This window comes from Scyliorhinus torazame, chromosome 27 (assembly GCF_047496885.1).
Source record: "Scyliorhinus torazame isolate Kashiwa2021f chromosome 27, sScyTor2.1, whole genome shotgun sequence".
NCBI classification, from domain to species: Eukaryota; Metazoa; Chordata; class Chondrichthyes; order Carcharhiniformes; family Scyliorhinidae; genus Scyliorhinus; species Scyliorhinus torazame.
The window spans coordinates 29,494,195-29,508,381 of record NC_092733.1 but is presented as its reverse complement, the minus strand read 5'-3'; the positions used below and the strand labels follow the sequence as shown (position 1 = coordinate 29,508,381).

Here is a 14,187-nt window from a genome sequence, read left to right as displayed (position 1 = left end):
TGACCCCCGGGTGGCAGAGGTCCTCGTGGAGGGCTCGGAGGCGGTCCACTTGTGCGGTGGCATATGTGCCGCGGGACAGGGCGTCAGGAGGCTCGTTCAGCTTCCCGGGACGGTACAATATCTCGTAGTTGTAGGTGGAGAGTTCGATCCTCCACCGCACGATCTTGTCGTTCTTTATCTTGCCCCGCTGTGCATTATCGAACATGAAAGCAACCGACCGTTGGTCAGTGAGGAGAGTGAATCTCTTGCCGGCCAGGTAATGCCTCCAATGTTGCACAGCTTCTACTATGGCCTGGACCTCCTTTTCGACTGAGGAGTGGCGGATTTCGGAAGCATGGAGGGTACGGGAGAAGAAGACCACGGGTCTGCCCGCTTGGTTGAGGGTGGCCGCCAAAGCTACGTCGGACGCATCGCTCTCGACCTGGAAGGGGAGAGACTCGTCGATGGCGTGCATCGTGGCCTTTGCACTGTCTGCTTTGATGCGGCTGAAGGCCTGGCGGGCCTCTATCGACAGGGGAAAAGCTATGGATTGGATAAGGGGATGGGCCTTGTCCGCATAGTTGGGGACCCACTGGGCGTAGTAAGAGAAAAACCCTAGGCAGCGCTTCAGGGCCTTGGAGCAGTGAGGGAGGGGGAACTCCATAAGGGGGCGCATGCGTTCAGGGTCGGGGCCTATAACTCCATTTTGCATTACGTAGCCAAGGATGGCTAGACAGTCGGTGTCTATTTATCCTTGTTGTATGTAAGGTTAAGGATTTTAGCGGTCTGGAGAAATTTTCGGAGGTTGGTGTCGTGGTCCTGCTGGTCATGGCCGCTGATGGTGACATTATCGAGATAGGGGAATGTTGCCCGTAAACCGTACCGGTCAACCATTCGGTCCATCTCGCGCTGGAAGACCGAGACCCCGTTGGTGACACCGAAGGGAACCCTTAAGAAGTGATAGAGCCGCCCATCTGCCTCGAAGGCAGTGTATTTGCGGTCACTAGAACGGATAGGGAGCTGGTGGTAGGCGGACTTGAGATCCACCGTGGAGAAGACCTTATAATGCGCGATGCTGTTTACCAGGTCGGATATGTGGGGGAGAGGGTACGCGTCCAGCTGCGTAAACCTGTTGATGGTCTGACTGTAGTCGATGACCATCCTATGCTTCTCCCCGGTCTTTACCACTGTCATAATATACCAGGTCAGACACACACACATACACACACTGATGGACATGCACTGGGACCAATCAGCATACAGAACACCGCAGCCAATCACCAGTGAGAGCACACGCACTATAAAGACAGGGGACAGGAGAGTTCCCGCTCATTCTAGCAGCAGCCAGCTCGGAGCACAGAGCTCACAGCCTGCCACACAGACATTCACCATGTGCTGAGTGCCTCACCATAGCTAGTGATAGGAGAGGGTCCACAGTTAAGCTGGTATTGCTTATACCCACGTTTACAGTATGTTAGCATAGTTGAACAGTTAATAAAATAGCGTTACACCACTTCCAGCATTGTTGGCTTGTTTGTAAACCAGAACATCCAACACGACATGGTACAAGGAGTGGCTGCAATCCAGCCCTTGTGAGACCTACCTGCAACTTCTCAGCATTCCGGCATCCTACAGCATGGAGAACATCAATCCGCCGCCTCTGCTCCGCATCGCTGGCAATCTCAGGGTGAATTGGAAGATATTTAAACAGCGTTTCCAGCTCTTCCTCGAGGCCACGGACAGGGAGAATGCATCGGACACCAGGAAGATAGCCCTTCTTCTCTCCACGGCTGGGCAACATGCCATCCACATCTTTAACTCCCTGAAATTCACGGACGACGAGGACAAGACCAAGTAAAAGATGGTGCTCCTCAAATTCGACACACACTTCAGTCTTGAAGTCAACGAAAGTTTCGAAAGGTACCTGGTCCAACAGCGCTTGCAGGGTAAGGACGAGCCTTTCCAAACCTATTTAACACACCTCCACATCCTCGCGCAATCCTGCGGCTACGGGCCCACCTCCGACTCCATGATACGCGACCAGATTGTTTTTGGGGTCATGTCGGACACCCTGCGTCAGCAGCTTCTTAAAGTTAAGCAACTAACCCCAGCGACTGCTATCGAGACCTGTGTCCTGCATGAGAACGCCACCAGCCGGTACTCCTACATACAGGCGGCTGAAACGGGGCCCCATGAGGCGGAACGGGTCCAAACGATCGAACACCTCCCGGGCCGCAGTCTGGAGGAGGGCGGCCATTTCGCGCGCTTTCCGAGGCCTCCTGCTCTTGTACGCGCCAAACGAGGGGACGGTGACGTGGAGGAACGCGATGCGCAGGCCCGCACCACGCAATACCGTACGACGCATGCGCGGTGGCGCAACGAACGCACTGACGTCACGACGTGCGGCAACTGTGGCTCCGCCCACTTAAAGCGGCAATGCCCTGCAAAATCACGACAGTGCCTACGCTGTGGCTGGCTTGGCCACGATGCTGCCTGCTGTCGAGCAGCCCAGCCTGCCAACTCGCAACGATTTAACCAGCCTCGCAGGAATGTTCGGGCAATCCAACCCACCTTCACCGAGTCCGATCCTGACTTCATGCAGACCAGTGACACCGAGGACAGGGAGCCTTTTCGAGTCGCTGTCATAACCACGAACAGGCTGTCCCCGAATCGAAAGCACCAGCCGCTGTCGGTGCACAGCATTGATCCGGACGACGAGCGGTGTGCCACCCTGACGGTCAACCGATCCCAGATCAGATTCCGTCTGGACACTGGTGCTTCTGCCAATCTCCTCGCATGGTCAGCATTTCAAACGCTGAGGGTCAAGCCAGCAATTCTTCCATCCAATTGCCAACTGGTCGACTATAATGGCAACGTCATCCCCACCACCGGGTCATGCCAACTCGAGGTGACGCACAACTCGCGAAAAGTCACCCTACCCTTCGAGATCGTGGGCTCCTCAAAGGACTCTCTGCTAGGCGCACAGGCATGCAAGCTCCTCAACCTCGTGCAGCGCGTACATTCCCTCTCTCCAGAGGACACGTCTGACTTCCAAGATGCGGACTTCAGGGCACAACTGAGTGCCATCATCACTCAACACCTAGATGTCTTCAAAGGCATGGGCACACTTCCCTACACATACAAAATCCTGCTCAAACAGGACGCCACGCCTGTGGTTCATGCACCTCGCAGAGTCCCAGCACCCCTCAAGGACCGCCTCAAGCAGCAGCTGCAGGACCTCCAGGAACAAGGAGTGCTCTCCAGAGTGACGGAACCAACCGACTGGGCCAGTTCCATGGTGTGCGTCAAGAAGCCTTCCGGCGAGCTCCGGATCTGTATCGACCCGAAGGATTTAAATGGTAACATCATGCGGGAGCATTACCCTATCCCCAAGTGTGAGGAGATCACGTGCGAGATGGCTCGGGCCAACATATTCACCAAGCTGGATGCATCAAAGGGCTTCTGGCAGATTCAATTGGACAAGTCCAGCAGAAAGCTGTGTACTTTCAACACCCCATTTGGCAGGTACTGCTACAATAGGATGCCATTTGGAATCATATCAGCATCTGAAGTGTTCCACCGCATCATGGAGCAGATGATGGAGGGCATCGAGGGGGTGCGCGTCTATGTGGACGACATCATCATCTGGTCCACCACCCCGCAGGAGCATATCAGTCGCCTCCAACGCATTTTTAAGCAAATACGGGACCAAGGCCTTCGCTTCAACAGAGCCAAATGTTCTTTCGGCCAGACCGAACTCAAGTTTTTAGGAGACCACATCTCCCGGTTGGGTGTGCGGCCCGAGGTGGACAAGTTGGCAGCCATCACGGCCATGCAGAAGCCGGCGGATAAGAAGGCGGTGCTCCGGTTCTTAGGAATGGTCAACTTCCTCGGAAAGTTCATCCCCAACCTCGCTTCCCACACCACGGCTCTCCGCAACCTAGTTAGGAAGACGACGGACTTCCAGTGGCTTCCCGCCCACCAGCGTGAATGGGAGGACCTCAAGGTCAAGCTGACCACCGCCCCGGTATTGGCGTTTTTCAATTCTGCAAGGGAGACGAAAATATCAACGGACGCTAGCCAATCTGGCATTGGGGCGGTCCTCCTGCAACGATAGGACGCCTCGTCATGGGCCCCTGTCGCCTATGCGTCACGGGCCATGACCCCCACAGAGCAGCGCTATGCACAACTGAAGAAGGAATGCCTAGGCCTGTTGACCGGTGTCGACAAGTTCCATGACTACGTGTATGGCCTTCCCCAGTTCACTGTGGAGACCGACCATCGCCCACTCGTCGGCATCATCCAAAAAGACCTCAATGACATGACCCCTCGCCTACAACGCATTCTGCTCAAGCTCCAGAGATACGATTTCCAACTCGTGTACACACCGGGTAAGGACCTGATCATAGCCGACGCTCTGTCCAGGGCAGTCGACACTCCGTCCGACCCAGAGGGGTTCGTTTGCCAAGTCGACGCCCATGTGGCCTTCACGGCCGCCAATTTGCCGGCCACGGATGAACCCCTAACCCACATTCGCCGCGAGACTGCGGCTGACCCCCTGCTACAACGTGTGATGCGCCACATGACTGACGGATGGTTCAAGGGACAATGCCCGCAGTTCTATAATATTTGAGACGATCTGGCAGTCGTTGATGGCGTCCTCCTGAAGCTGGACCGCATGGTGATCCCACACAGCACGCAGCAGCTGGTTTTAGAGCAGCTGCACGAGGGCCATCTCGGCGTAGAGAAGTGCCGACGGAGGGCCCAAGAGGCTGTCTACTGGCCGGGAATAAATGAGGACATTACCAACACTGTGCTCATTTGCCCCACCTGTGAGCGGTTCCAGCCGGCCCAACCACGTGAGACCCTACAGCCCCTTGAGTTGGTCACGTCCCCTTGGTCTACGGTAGGCGTGGACCTGTTCCATGCGCTCGGCAGGGACTATGTTCTCATAGTTGTGGTTTTTCCAGCTATCCCGAGGTCGTACGCCTGCACGACATCACGTCATCGGCTGTTATCCGTGCCTGCAAAGAGACCTTTGCTCGTCACGGCATCCCACTCACTGTGATGTCGGACAATGGCCCCTGCTTCACGAGCCAGGAATGGTCTAACTTCGCCAGCAGGTACAACTTTGTACACGTGACGTCCAGTCCCCTGCACCCCCAGTCAAATGGCAAAGCAGAGAAGGGCGTCCACATTGTAAAGAGGCTCCTCTGCAAGGCTGCTGATGCAGGATCCGACTTCTGCCTCGCCTTGCTGGCCTATCGCTCGGCTCCACTGTCCACGGGCCTGTCACCAGCCCAGCTGCTGATGGATCGCACCCTCAGGACCACTGTACCGTCCATTCACGTCCCAGACCTCGACCATGCTCCGGTCCTTCAGCGGATGCAACAGTCTCGCGTGCAGCAGGTGACGCATGACGCTCGAGCGACTGGTCTTCCTGCTCTGGCGCCAGGTGACAACGTCCGAATCCATCTTCCAGAGGGTGGCTGGTCTGTGACTGCTGTGGTTCTTCGGCTGGTGTCTCCCCGCTCGTTCCTGGTTCGTCTGCCTGATGGCTCCATTCGCCGCTGCAATCGGCGTGCCCTTCGTCTGGTTCCACGCTCGCTACGCGATCCTCCACCGGTGCCACGCCCAACTGTTGTCCCCGACCTGGACTTTGTAGAGCTTCCGGATACTCTGCCTCCTCCTCACTTGGCCTTGGCCCGGCCCAATCCTCAGCCGGTGGCTCCTGACCCCTTGAGGCGGTCACCCCAAATTCATCGCCCACCTCAGAGACTTGATTTATGAGCCTTACAATGTTGGACTCGATGCTTTGTTCTTTCATCCTGTTTCAGCATTTCACTCGTTTGTTTATAGCATTCGTTATTAGTTTTGTTGTTGGTGTAACACCTTGTTTTTCTTTTCTCTGCACCAGGCACCTTCCCGTGTATATAGACTAGCCTCATGTACATAGTTATGTAAATACGGCACACGCATGGTCAGATACACTCATTACACGTTATTTATTCTCACATAGGCACATGTTCTTTGTAAAAAAGGGGGATGTCATAATATACATCAGTACATTTTGGTGCAGACACACACACACACTGATGGACATGCAGTGGGACCAATCAGCAGACATAACACCGCAGCCAATCACCAGTGAGAGCACACTCACTATAAAGACAGGGGACAGGAGAATTCCCGCTCATTCTAGCAGCAGCCAGCTCGGAGCACAGAGCTCACAGCCTGCCACACAGACATTCACCATGTGCTGAGTGCCTCACCATAGCTAGTGATAGGAAAGGGTCCACAGTTAAGCTGGTATTGCTTATACCCACGTTTACAGTATGTTAGCATAGTTGAACAGTTAATTAAATAGTGCGACACCACTTCCAGCATTGTTGGCTTGTTTGTAAACCAGACACCCAACACGACAACCACCACTACTTGAGCTCTCCAGGGGCTGTACCTGGCTTCACTGACCCCTTCCCTCAGCAGGCTTTGGACCTCTGACCTAATAAAGATCCAGTCCTGGGCACTGTAGCGTCTGCTCCTGGTGGCGACGGCTTTGCAATCCGGGGTGAGGTTCGCAAACAGGGAAGGCGGGTCGACCTTAAGGGTCGCGAGGCCGCAGACAGTAAAGGGGGGTATAGGGCCGCCGAATTGGAAGGTCAGACTTTGGAGGTTACACTGGAAGTCTAAACCCAGGAGTGTAGCCGCGCAGAGGTGGGGAAGGACGTAGAGACGGAAATTTTTGAACTCCCTTCCCTGGACTGTGAGGTTTGCTACACAAAACCCCTTTATCTCCACTGAGTGTGAACCGGAGGCCAGGGAGATTTTTTGATTAATGGGGTGGATGAGGAGAGAACAGCGCCTTACCGTGTCAGGGTATATGAAGCTTTCCGTGCTCCCAGAGTGGAGTAGGCAGGACGTCTCGTGCCCGTTGATGAATACGGTCGTTGTAGCAGTTGAGAGCGTTCGAGGCCGAGACTGATCCAGAGTCACCGAGGCTAGTCGCAGCAGTTGAGAGTTCTGTTCGGGCAGTGTGTGGTCAGCCGAGCTGGGGTCCTGGGGGTTCATCCAAGATGGCGGCTCCCATTGGTCGCACATGGCTGGGGTGCACAAAATGGCAGCGCCCATCCCTCCAACGTGGTGTCCGCGGAACAAGATGGTGGCGCCCGGGGTCCGCACGTGGCCCTGGGATATGGAGGTGGCAGCGACCGCTGGCCACACGGGGCCCGTAGAGAAGTTTGTGATTGTGGTCCGCATTCGCCGCCGGAGACCGCGGCAACCGCACGGGTCTGACATACCCCCACGAAATGGCCCTTTTTGCCGCATCCCTTGCAGGTGGACCCCCGGGCAGTGCTGGCGGGGGTGCTTGGCCTGCCTGCAAAAGTAGCAGCGGGGTCCCCCGGGGTTGTCAGGCCGCCTTGCAACGCAGGCCTGTGGAGGAATGGGGGAAGTCTCAGGGTCAGCGGCGGAGGGGTTCCACGTTGCCCAGGGGGCTGCCGCGCGGTCGGGAACGTAAGCGCGGGCGTTCCTGGAGGCCACGTCCAGGGAACCAGCATGGGCCCGTGCCTCCCTGAGACCCAGGGTGTCCTTTTCTAACAGGCGCTGGCGGATTTGTGACAATAGCATACCTGCTACGAAAGCGTCCCGGACTAAGAGTTTCGTGTGTTCGCTCGCCGAAACCTGCGGGCAGCCGCAGCTTCTGCCCAACACCAGGAGCGCACGGTAGAATTCCTTCAGCGATTCCCCAGGGGTTTGTCGCCTTGTTGCAAGCAGGTGCCGGACGTAGACCTGGTTTCCCGGCCGAATATAGTGTCCTTTTAGCAGCTCTATTGCTGCATCGAAGTCTTCCGCTTCTTCGATGAGGGTGTAAATCTCCGGGCTCTCCCTTGAGTGCAGGACTTGCAGTTTCTACTCTCCCGTGGGTGTGTTTTCGGCCGTCCCGAGATACCCTTTAAAGCACACCAGCCAGTGCTTGAAGGTTGCCGCTGAGTTCGCCGCGTGGGGGCTGAGTTGCAGACACTCCGGCTTCATTCGGAGCTCCATCCTTTTAAATCTAGCTTATTAAATTGATGCATGATCAATGACCACTAAAGCGAGGTTGTCGTCCAACTGAAGGCTTTAATAAGCTAGATGTTTCCCCCAGCAGCTCAGGTACAGAATAAAGGCTGCTGGGGCGGCACGGGTTCTTATACCCCGCCTAGCAGGGCGGAGCTATGATACACTCTAACCAATAGAAAGCATACCGTTTCCACCAATGGTGCTTTAGCCTATCAGGTACCGTAATACCTATAATACCACAGAAAGGACAGCGCTGAGCTCGAGCGATAGGAGGAAGCAAAACTAATGACCACATCCGTTTAGCCACAGTTAGCTTGCAACAACCTCCATCTCTGACAGACAACTGCACTCGGGAAGCGAGTGTCCCAGGGTTTGGAAGCTCTGGGTTGAGGGTCAATGGAGACGTGACAAATTAAACACAGCAGGGAGGGAGAGCATATCAAATGGGATATTTGCAGCTGAAGAACTTGATTGTTTATAGAACGGACAAGTAAGTATGTGGGGGTGGGGGTGGTGATGAGGGTGAAGGGGGAGGTGAGGTGGTTTGGAGGAGTGTTCATTCCCGTAGCTCGTGATCACCATCGCGTGGGGGATGTCAGGTATTGCAGGGCAGTGCAGCGCCTCAGGAGAGAACCCCATTGCTCACCACCCGAAGACCCAGTGTTGATCAAACTGCAGCAGGCTTTTGGAATGGGGGAGGAGGCCTTCCCTGTCTGGATTTAAGGGGTGACTCACGGGACCCGTGTAACTCAGACAACACTCACCTGCGTATGTCAGGTCGCGAATGGAAGCCGATATCTGGGGAGCACTGCCTTGGTGCCAGGGTTGGGTTTCAGAGTCCGAGTGAAATAGCAACCTGCTGCATTGTTTAACCGTGGCCATATGAAGTAGTGAATTTTCCCATCACACAGCGCCACCCATCTACAAGACGCATTGCAGCAACTGGCCAAATCTTCTTCGACAGCACCCTCCAAACCCATGACCACCACCATCTAGAAGGACAAGGGCAGCAGGTACCTGGGAACCCCGCCACCTGGAGGTTCCCCTCCGAGCCACTCACCACCCTGACTTGCAAATATATCGGCCGTTCCCTCGCTGTCGCCGGGTCAAAATCCTGGAACTCCCTCCCTAACAGCACTGTGGGTGTACCTACACCACATGGACTGCGGCGGCTCAAGAAGGCGGCTCACCACCACCTTCTCAAGGGGCAATAGATGTTGACCAAGCCAGGGACAGCCACACCCCACAAAAGAGTAACAAGAGTGGCAGGAGGCCAAGCCAATGTAGCACAGTGCTGCCATGACAACACGGGATGCCCTGTATCAAACTAACACAATACGGTCCACACATTTTGCGCCTGCACAACCTACCCTGCCTGTGACTAAACCAATATGTTGATGCCAATGAGATAGCTTTGAAAGAGTGTCTTATAGGGAGAAGGTGAGGTGGGAAAGACATTGGTTTAGGGCAGGACTTCCTAGGCCTTGAGAGTTCCTAGGTGGAGGCATGGGCTTGAGTGGGGTGCTCTTTCCGGGGGCCGGTGCAGGCTCGATGGGCTGAATAGCCTCCTTCTGCACTGTAAATTCTATGATCTATGAACAAGGGAATAAACTGCTTATAACTCCTGTGGAATGTACACTCATAGCGAGAAGGAACAGGCGAGTGTAGCCGCTGGTGCTATAAAGCTGGTCCAGGTTATGGCACCACGCAGGCTGGAGTGGCATATGCAGGGCGCACCTTTGACCTCCAGTCAAAGGACCAGGTGGTTCCTTAGCGACCACGCTGGCACAATCTGAAGGTGTTGGGGACTGGTCTCCATCGCCCTGTGGTCCAACATCGCCGGCACGGTAACCGGGTTAAACGCCTACATTCTCCAGTCCCGCCCGTCGCGGGAATGGCCGTGGGCGGGGCGGACCATTTGGCGGACCAGCGAGAGGTCGGGGTTTCCAATCCCGGGGTGGGCGGGGCCAGCCACAGTCTTTCTCGTTAACCTGCCAATGGTGATCCATGCAAGAAGTGACAATGGGAGTTAATGACCCGTGTGGGTGTTGTAAGGGACCTTGTATGTCAACATGCCCCCCCCCCCAACCCCCACCACCCCACCCCCCCCCCAACCCCCACCACCCCACCCCCCCCCCAACCCCCACCACCCCACCCCCCCCAACCCCCACCACCCCACCTCTCCAGAGCTGACTCCTCCTTCTGATCGTGAGCGCTGAAGGTCTTTGGTATGCCGGAAGAATGGTGGTGAATGTGATGTCCAGGGCTGGATCCGGTGATGGAGAGGCTTTCCCGGCCATGGTAGGGGACGGGACCTCGGATACTGCCTGTAGCCCAGGCTTGAGCATACGGCGCAATGCGCTCGCAAGCCGGGGTGGTGGGATGACGTCTCCTCGGACATGCCCGTGCCGCTGTGCCTGGGTTGGGGAGAGGACGTTTCTCGGCCAGCGAGGTGGTGTTTCAGAACGGAAGCTCACCTTTCCTTTCTGCCCGCCCCTGGCCACCCAGGGAGGGCTGTTGCCGGGTGTGGCGGGACTGGGGAGCGAGATGGGCAGCATCAACGCTACGTTCCAGAGGTCGGGGCAGAAGGAGACCCGTTGTTCCAGACAAAAGGAGCAGAAAGTGGCAAGAACGGGCAGCGAGAGACAAGAGGAAATAAGAATCAGCCAGAGTGGACGTTTGTTAATGAACAAAATGGGGACCATTCCATAGCAACCTATAAAATTCAAACAGGACTGGACAAGGTGGATGGCGGAAGGATGTTCCCGATGGTGGGTGTGTCCACAACCAGGGGTCACAGTCTGAGGATAGGGGGTAGACCATTTAGGACAGAGATGAGGAGAGATTTCTTCACCCAGAAAGTGGTCGGCCTGTGGAATTCCTTACCACAGGAAGTAGTTGAGGCCAAACATACGATTTCAAGATGCAGTCAGACACAGCACTTGGGGCAAAGATGATCAAAGGATATGGCAGTATGCGGGATTAGGTTATTGAGTTGGATGATCAGCCATGATCGTAATGAATGGTGGTGCAGGCTCGAAGGGCCGAATGGCCTCCTCCTGCTCCTATCTTCTATGTTTAGTGCCCAATTTAAACAGGTGCAAAGAGGTCATTCTAATTCTTTCATGGAATACGGGCATCTGCCCACCCCTAATTGCCCTTGAGCGGGTGATGGTGATGGTCACCTTCTTGAACCACGACCTTCGACCCGGTAAAGGGTCAGGGTTGACAGGAGAACCTGGATGGTGGTGAGGGGGGGGGGGGCGTTCCTGCTGAGGGCTGTGCGCTCATAGTGAGCGCACACTCGATACAGAATTCCCTGCCCAGGGTGGGATCAGGGTGCCAGGCAGCGAGGGGGCAGCGCGATCTCGCCGTCGGTGCACACTTCCTGCCTGGGGTGCACACTTCCTGCCTGGGTGCACACTTCCTGCCTGGGGTGCACACTTCCTGCCTGGGGTGCACACTTCCTGCCTGGGGTGCACACTTCCTGCCTGGGTGCACACTTCCTGCCTGGGGTGCACACTTCCTGCCTGGGGTGCACACTTCCTGCCTGGGGTGCACACTTCCTGCCTGGGTGCCCTCCGACCTCGACCCAGAATGCAGCCCCCACCCCCCCCTCCCACCGACCTTTCCGCACGCCCCCATTTGGGATTGTAGCTCTCCGGACTGGCAGCAAGGCAGGGCGAGTGGGAGCTGACTGGCGAACATCAAGCCTCTCGCCCAGCTCCGTGTGGGTGGGGGGCCACATTTGAATTATTCCTGCGAGAAGTCAGCTGGTTTTTTAAACGTCCTGGGGGTGGGGTGTGGGGGGGGGGGGGGGGGGGAGTGGGCAGTTGGGGGGTACAGCTGTGGGTCACCCCCCCCCCCCTTCAATAATGAGGCTGCACGCCCTCGTCCAAGAATCCCCATTCCAACTTCCACGATATATCGAATATATTGAAACCCTGGTATCGTGCCATCACCTTTCAGCAGCCAATGAAATCCCTCGACCTGTCTCTCCAATTCAACAATCTCTCTGGTCGCCAATTAAACCTTGCTCTAATCTGATTCCATTCAAACACCCCCTTTATCTAGTATCCTCCCAACCCGCCCGGGACCTCCTCCCCCACTTTTTACTGCACTCCCCGTCCTCCTTCACCGCGCACCCCCCCCCCCCACCACCAACCTTCTCCCTCACCCCCTCTCCCTTCATCCCACCCGTCTACCCACCCGCCCTCCCTTCACTCCCCCAGCCTCAATCCCCCAGGAAATCACGTACTTGATGTTCTCCAGGCGGCTGGAGTCTGGTTTCAGGGAGCTGTTGCTTCGGACCATTTTGTGCAGGGTGATGATCAGAAAGACCAAGTTCATCTGTCAGGGAGGAGAACAGAAAACGTCACGGCTGGGGGGAAACACTCTTCCTATGCTGGATAGAGAGGGGACAGGACAGTGCGCGGTACATCTCTGATGTTTAACTGGGAACAAACACACACACGTGCATACAGATGCGCACAAATGCACGCACGTATACAGGCTGGCACACACATGCACAAATGCACGGGCACATACAGGCTCGCACACACATGCACAAATGCACGCGCGTATACAGGCTCGCACACACATGCACAAATGCACGCATGTATACAGGCTCGCACACACATGCACAAACGCACGCACGTATACAGGCTCGCACACGCAAGCGTGCACAGCCACACACGCACAAACACAGGCATGCATATACAAGCGTGCACATACATACACACACAGGCATGCACACACACGCGCACATGCACTTACACAGACGTGAAAAAACAATGAAATGAAAATCGCTTATTGTCACAAGTAGGCTTCAAATGAAGTTACTGCGAAAAGCCCCTAGTCGCCACATTCCGGCGCCTGTTCGGGGAGGCTGGTACACATGCGGGCACATGCACATGCGCATATACACACATGCACACACATGCATATACATGCGCAAACAGACATGCGCACACACACATGCACAAACACACGCACAGATGCACAACCGTGCGTGCACATACAAACTAAGACACTGAAGCCCAGAAGGTAGCAGAATCTGCCCTTACCATAATAACGAAGGACACGGGTCCAATGAAACTCCAGACGAAGTAATTGTCCACTCGCAGCCAGCATCTGTGAACATGGAGAAGGAAGAGAGTGAGGAGAGAAGCGAGGGGGGGGGTGTGGGGGTGGAGTTGAGATAAACAAGTAAAAAAAGGGCAAGGACAACAAATGGGTTTCAGGAAGCAATAAGCCGTCGGAATGACAAATAGAAGACGCGAGCAGAGGGACAGCGTTAGCTTAATGTGTTAGACTGAGTGAAACAATATTGGTGATAAATGCACCACCATCAGCTTCAGTCACTGTCCTCTCACTGCTGATGGATACTCTGCCTCAAATATCAACTCTGACAGGGCACTGAGACATTCATCAATCAAACACAACTTATCGTTTGGCAATGGCTCTTTTCCTGGACGATTAAAAGGGGGACGCTCCTCAGGGCGGGGAGTGGGTGGCACCATTTCCACTTTTACTCATTCCGGAAGATTGGTGACTCCGTTACTCAAAACCGCCACTTCCTCATGGGAATTACACCCCCCCGCCCCTCCGCAAAAGTGTGCTTTCTTCAAAAAGAAAAGATGCTTTCCAGAAACATTTCAAATTGAATGTCACAGCAAGTGTAAAAGAATTCAATTATTCTCCATGCTGCAACCCCCCCCCAGGCTTCTCGATACAATTGCAATATGTTTGCGATGTACCTTCCCCGCCTGGCTTGCGGCCCGTGGGGGCCTCCGAATTCCCAGCCCCTCTGTGTGCACAGCTTTTAGACTGTGACCTGTCCCCATTGTGGAGGGTAGACCCTGGGGGTGGGGGGGAATGTCAGGGGGTCGCGGGGAGGTGCTTTGTGGGCCAGTTTCTATTCTCTCCCTCCTCCGTATCGCACCTTAATGTGGATGAGTCGAGTGAGTGAGACGTTACATCTTCAAACCTCCAGGCTAGTAACAAGTGACTAAGAACCGCTAAGTAAACGGGACAAAAAAAGCCTTCTCGTAATTGGGCAGCACGGTAGCACAGTGGTTAGCACTGTGGCCTCACAGCGCCAGGGTCCCAGGTTCGATTCCCCACTGGGTCACTGTCTGTGCGGAGTCT

At 55.4% G+C, this 14,187-nt stretch overlaps 1 protein-coding gene across 6 annotated transcripts in view; it reads right to left on the bottom strand.

Moving 5' to 3' along the window:
- Positions 1-14,187, bottom strand: part of LOC140403323 (adhesion G protein-coupled receptor L1-like) — a 1,433,961-nt gene that overhangs the window by 54,846 nt on the left and 1,364,928 nt on the right. For all 6 annotated transcript variants that reach the window (XM_072491182.1, XM_072491186.1, XM_072491185.1 and 3 more), the window contains 2 exons: positions 13,104-13,170; positions 12,296-12,387 (listed from right to left, as the gene is read on the bottom strand). In XM_072491182.1, the coding sequence (XP_072347283.1) occupies positions 12,296-12,387; positions 13,104-13,170 (159 nt within the window). The remainder of the gene's footprint in view (positions 1-12,295; positions 12,388-13,103; positions 13,171-14,187) is intronic.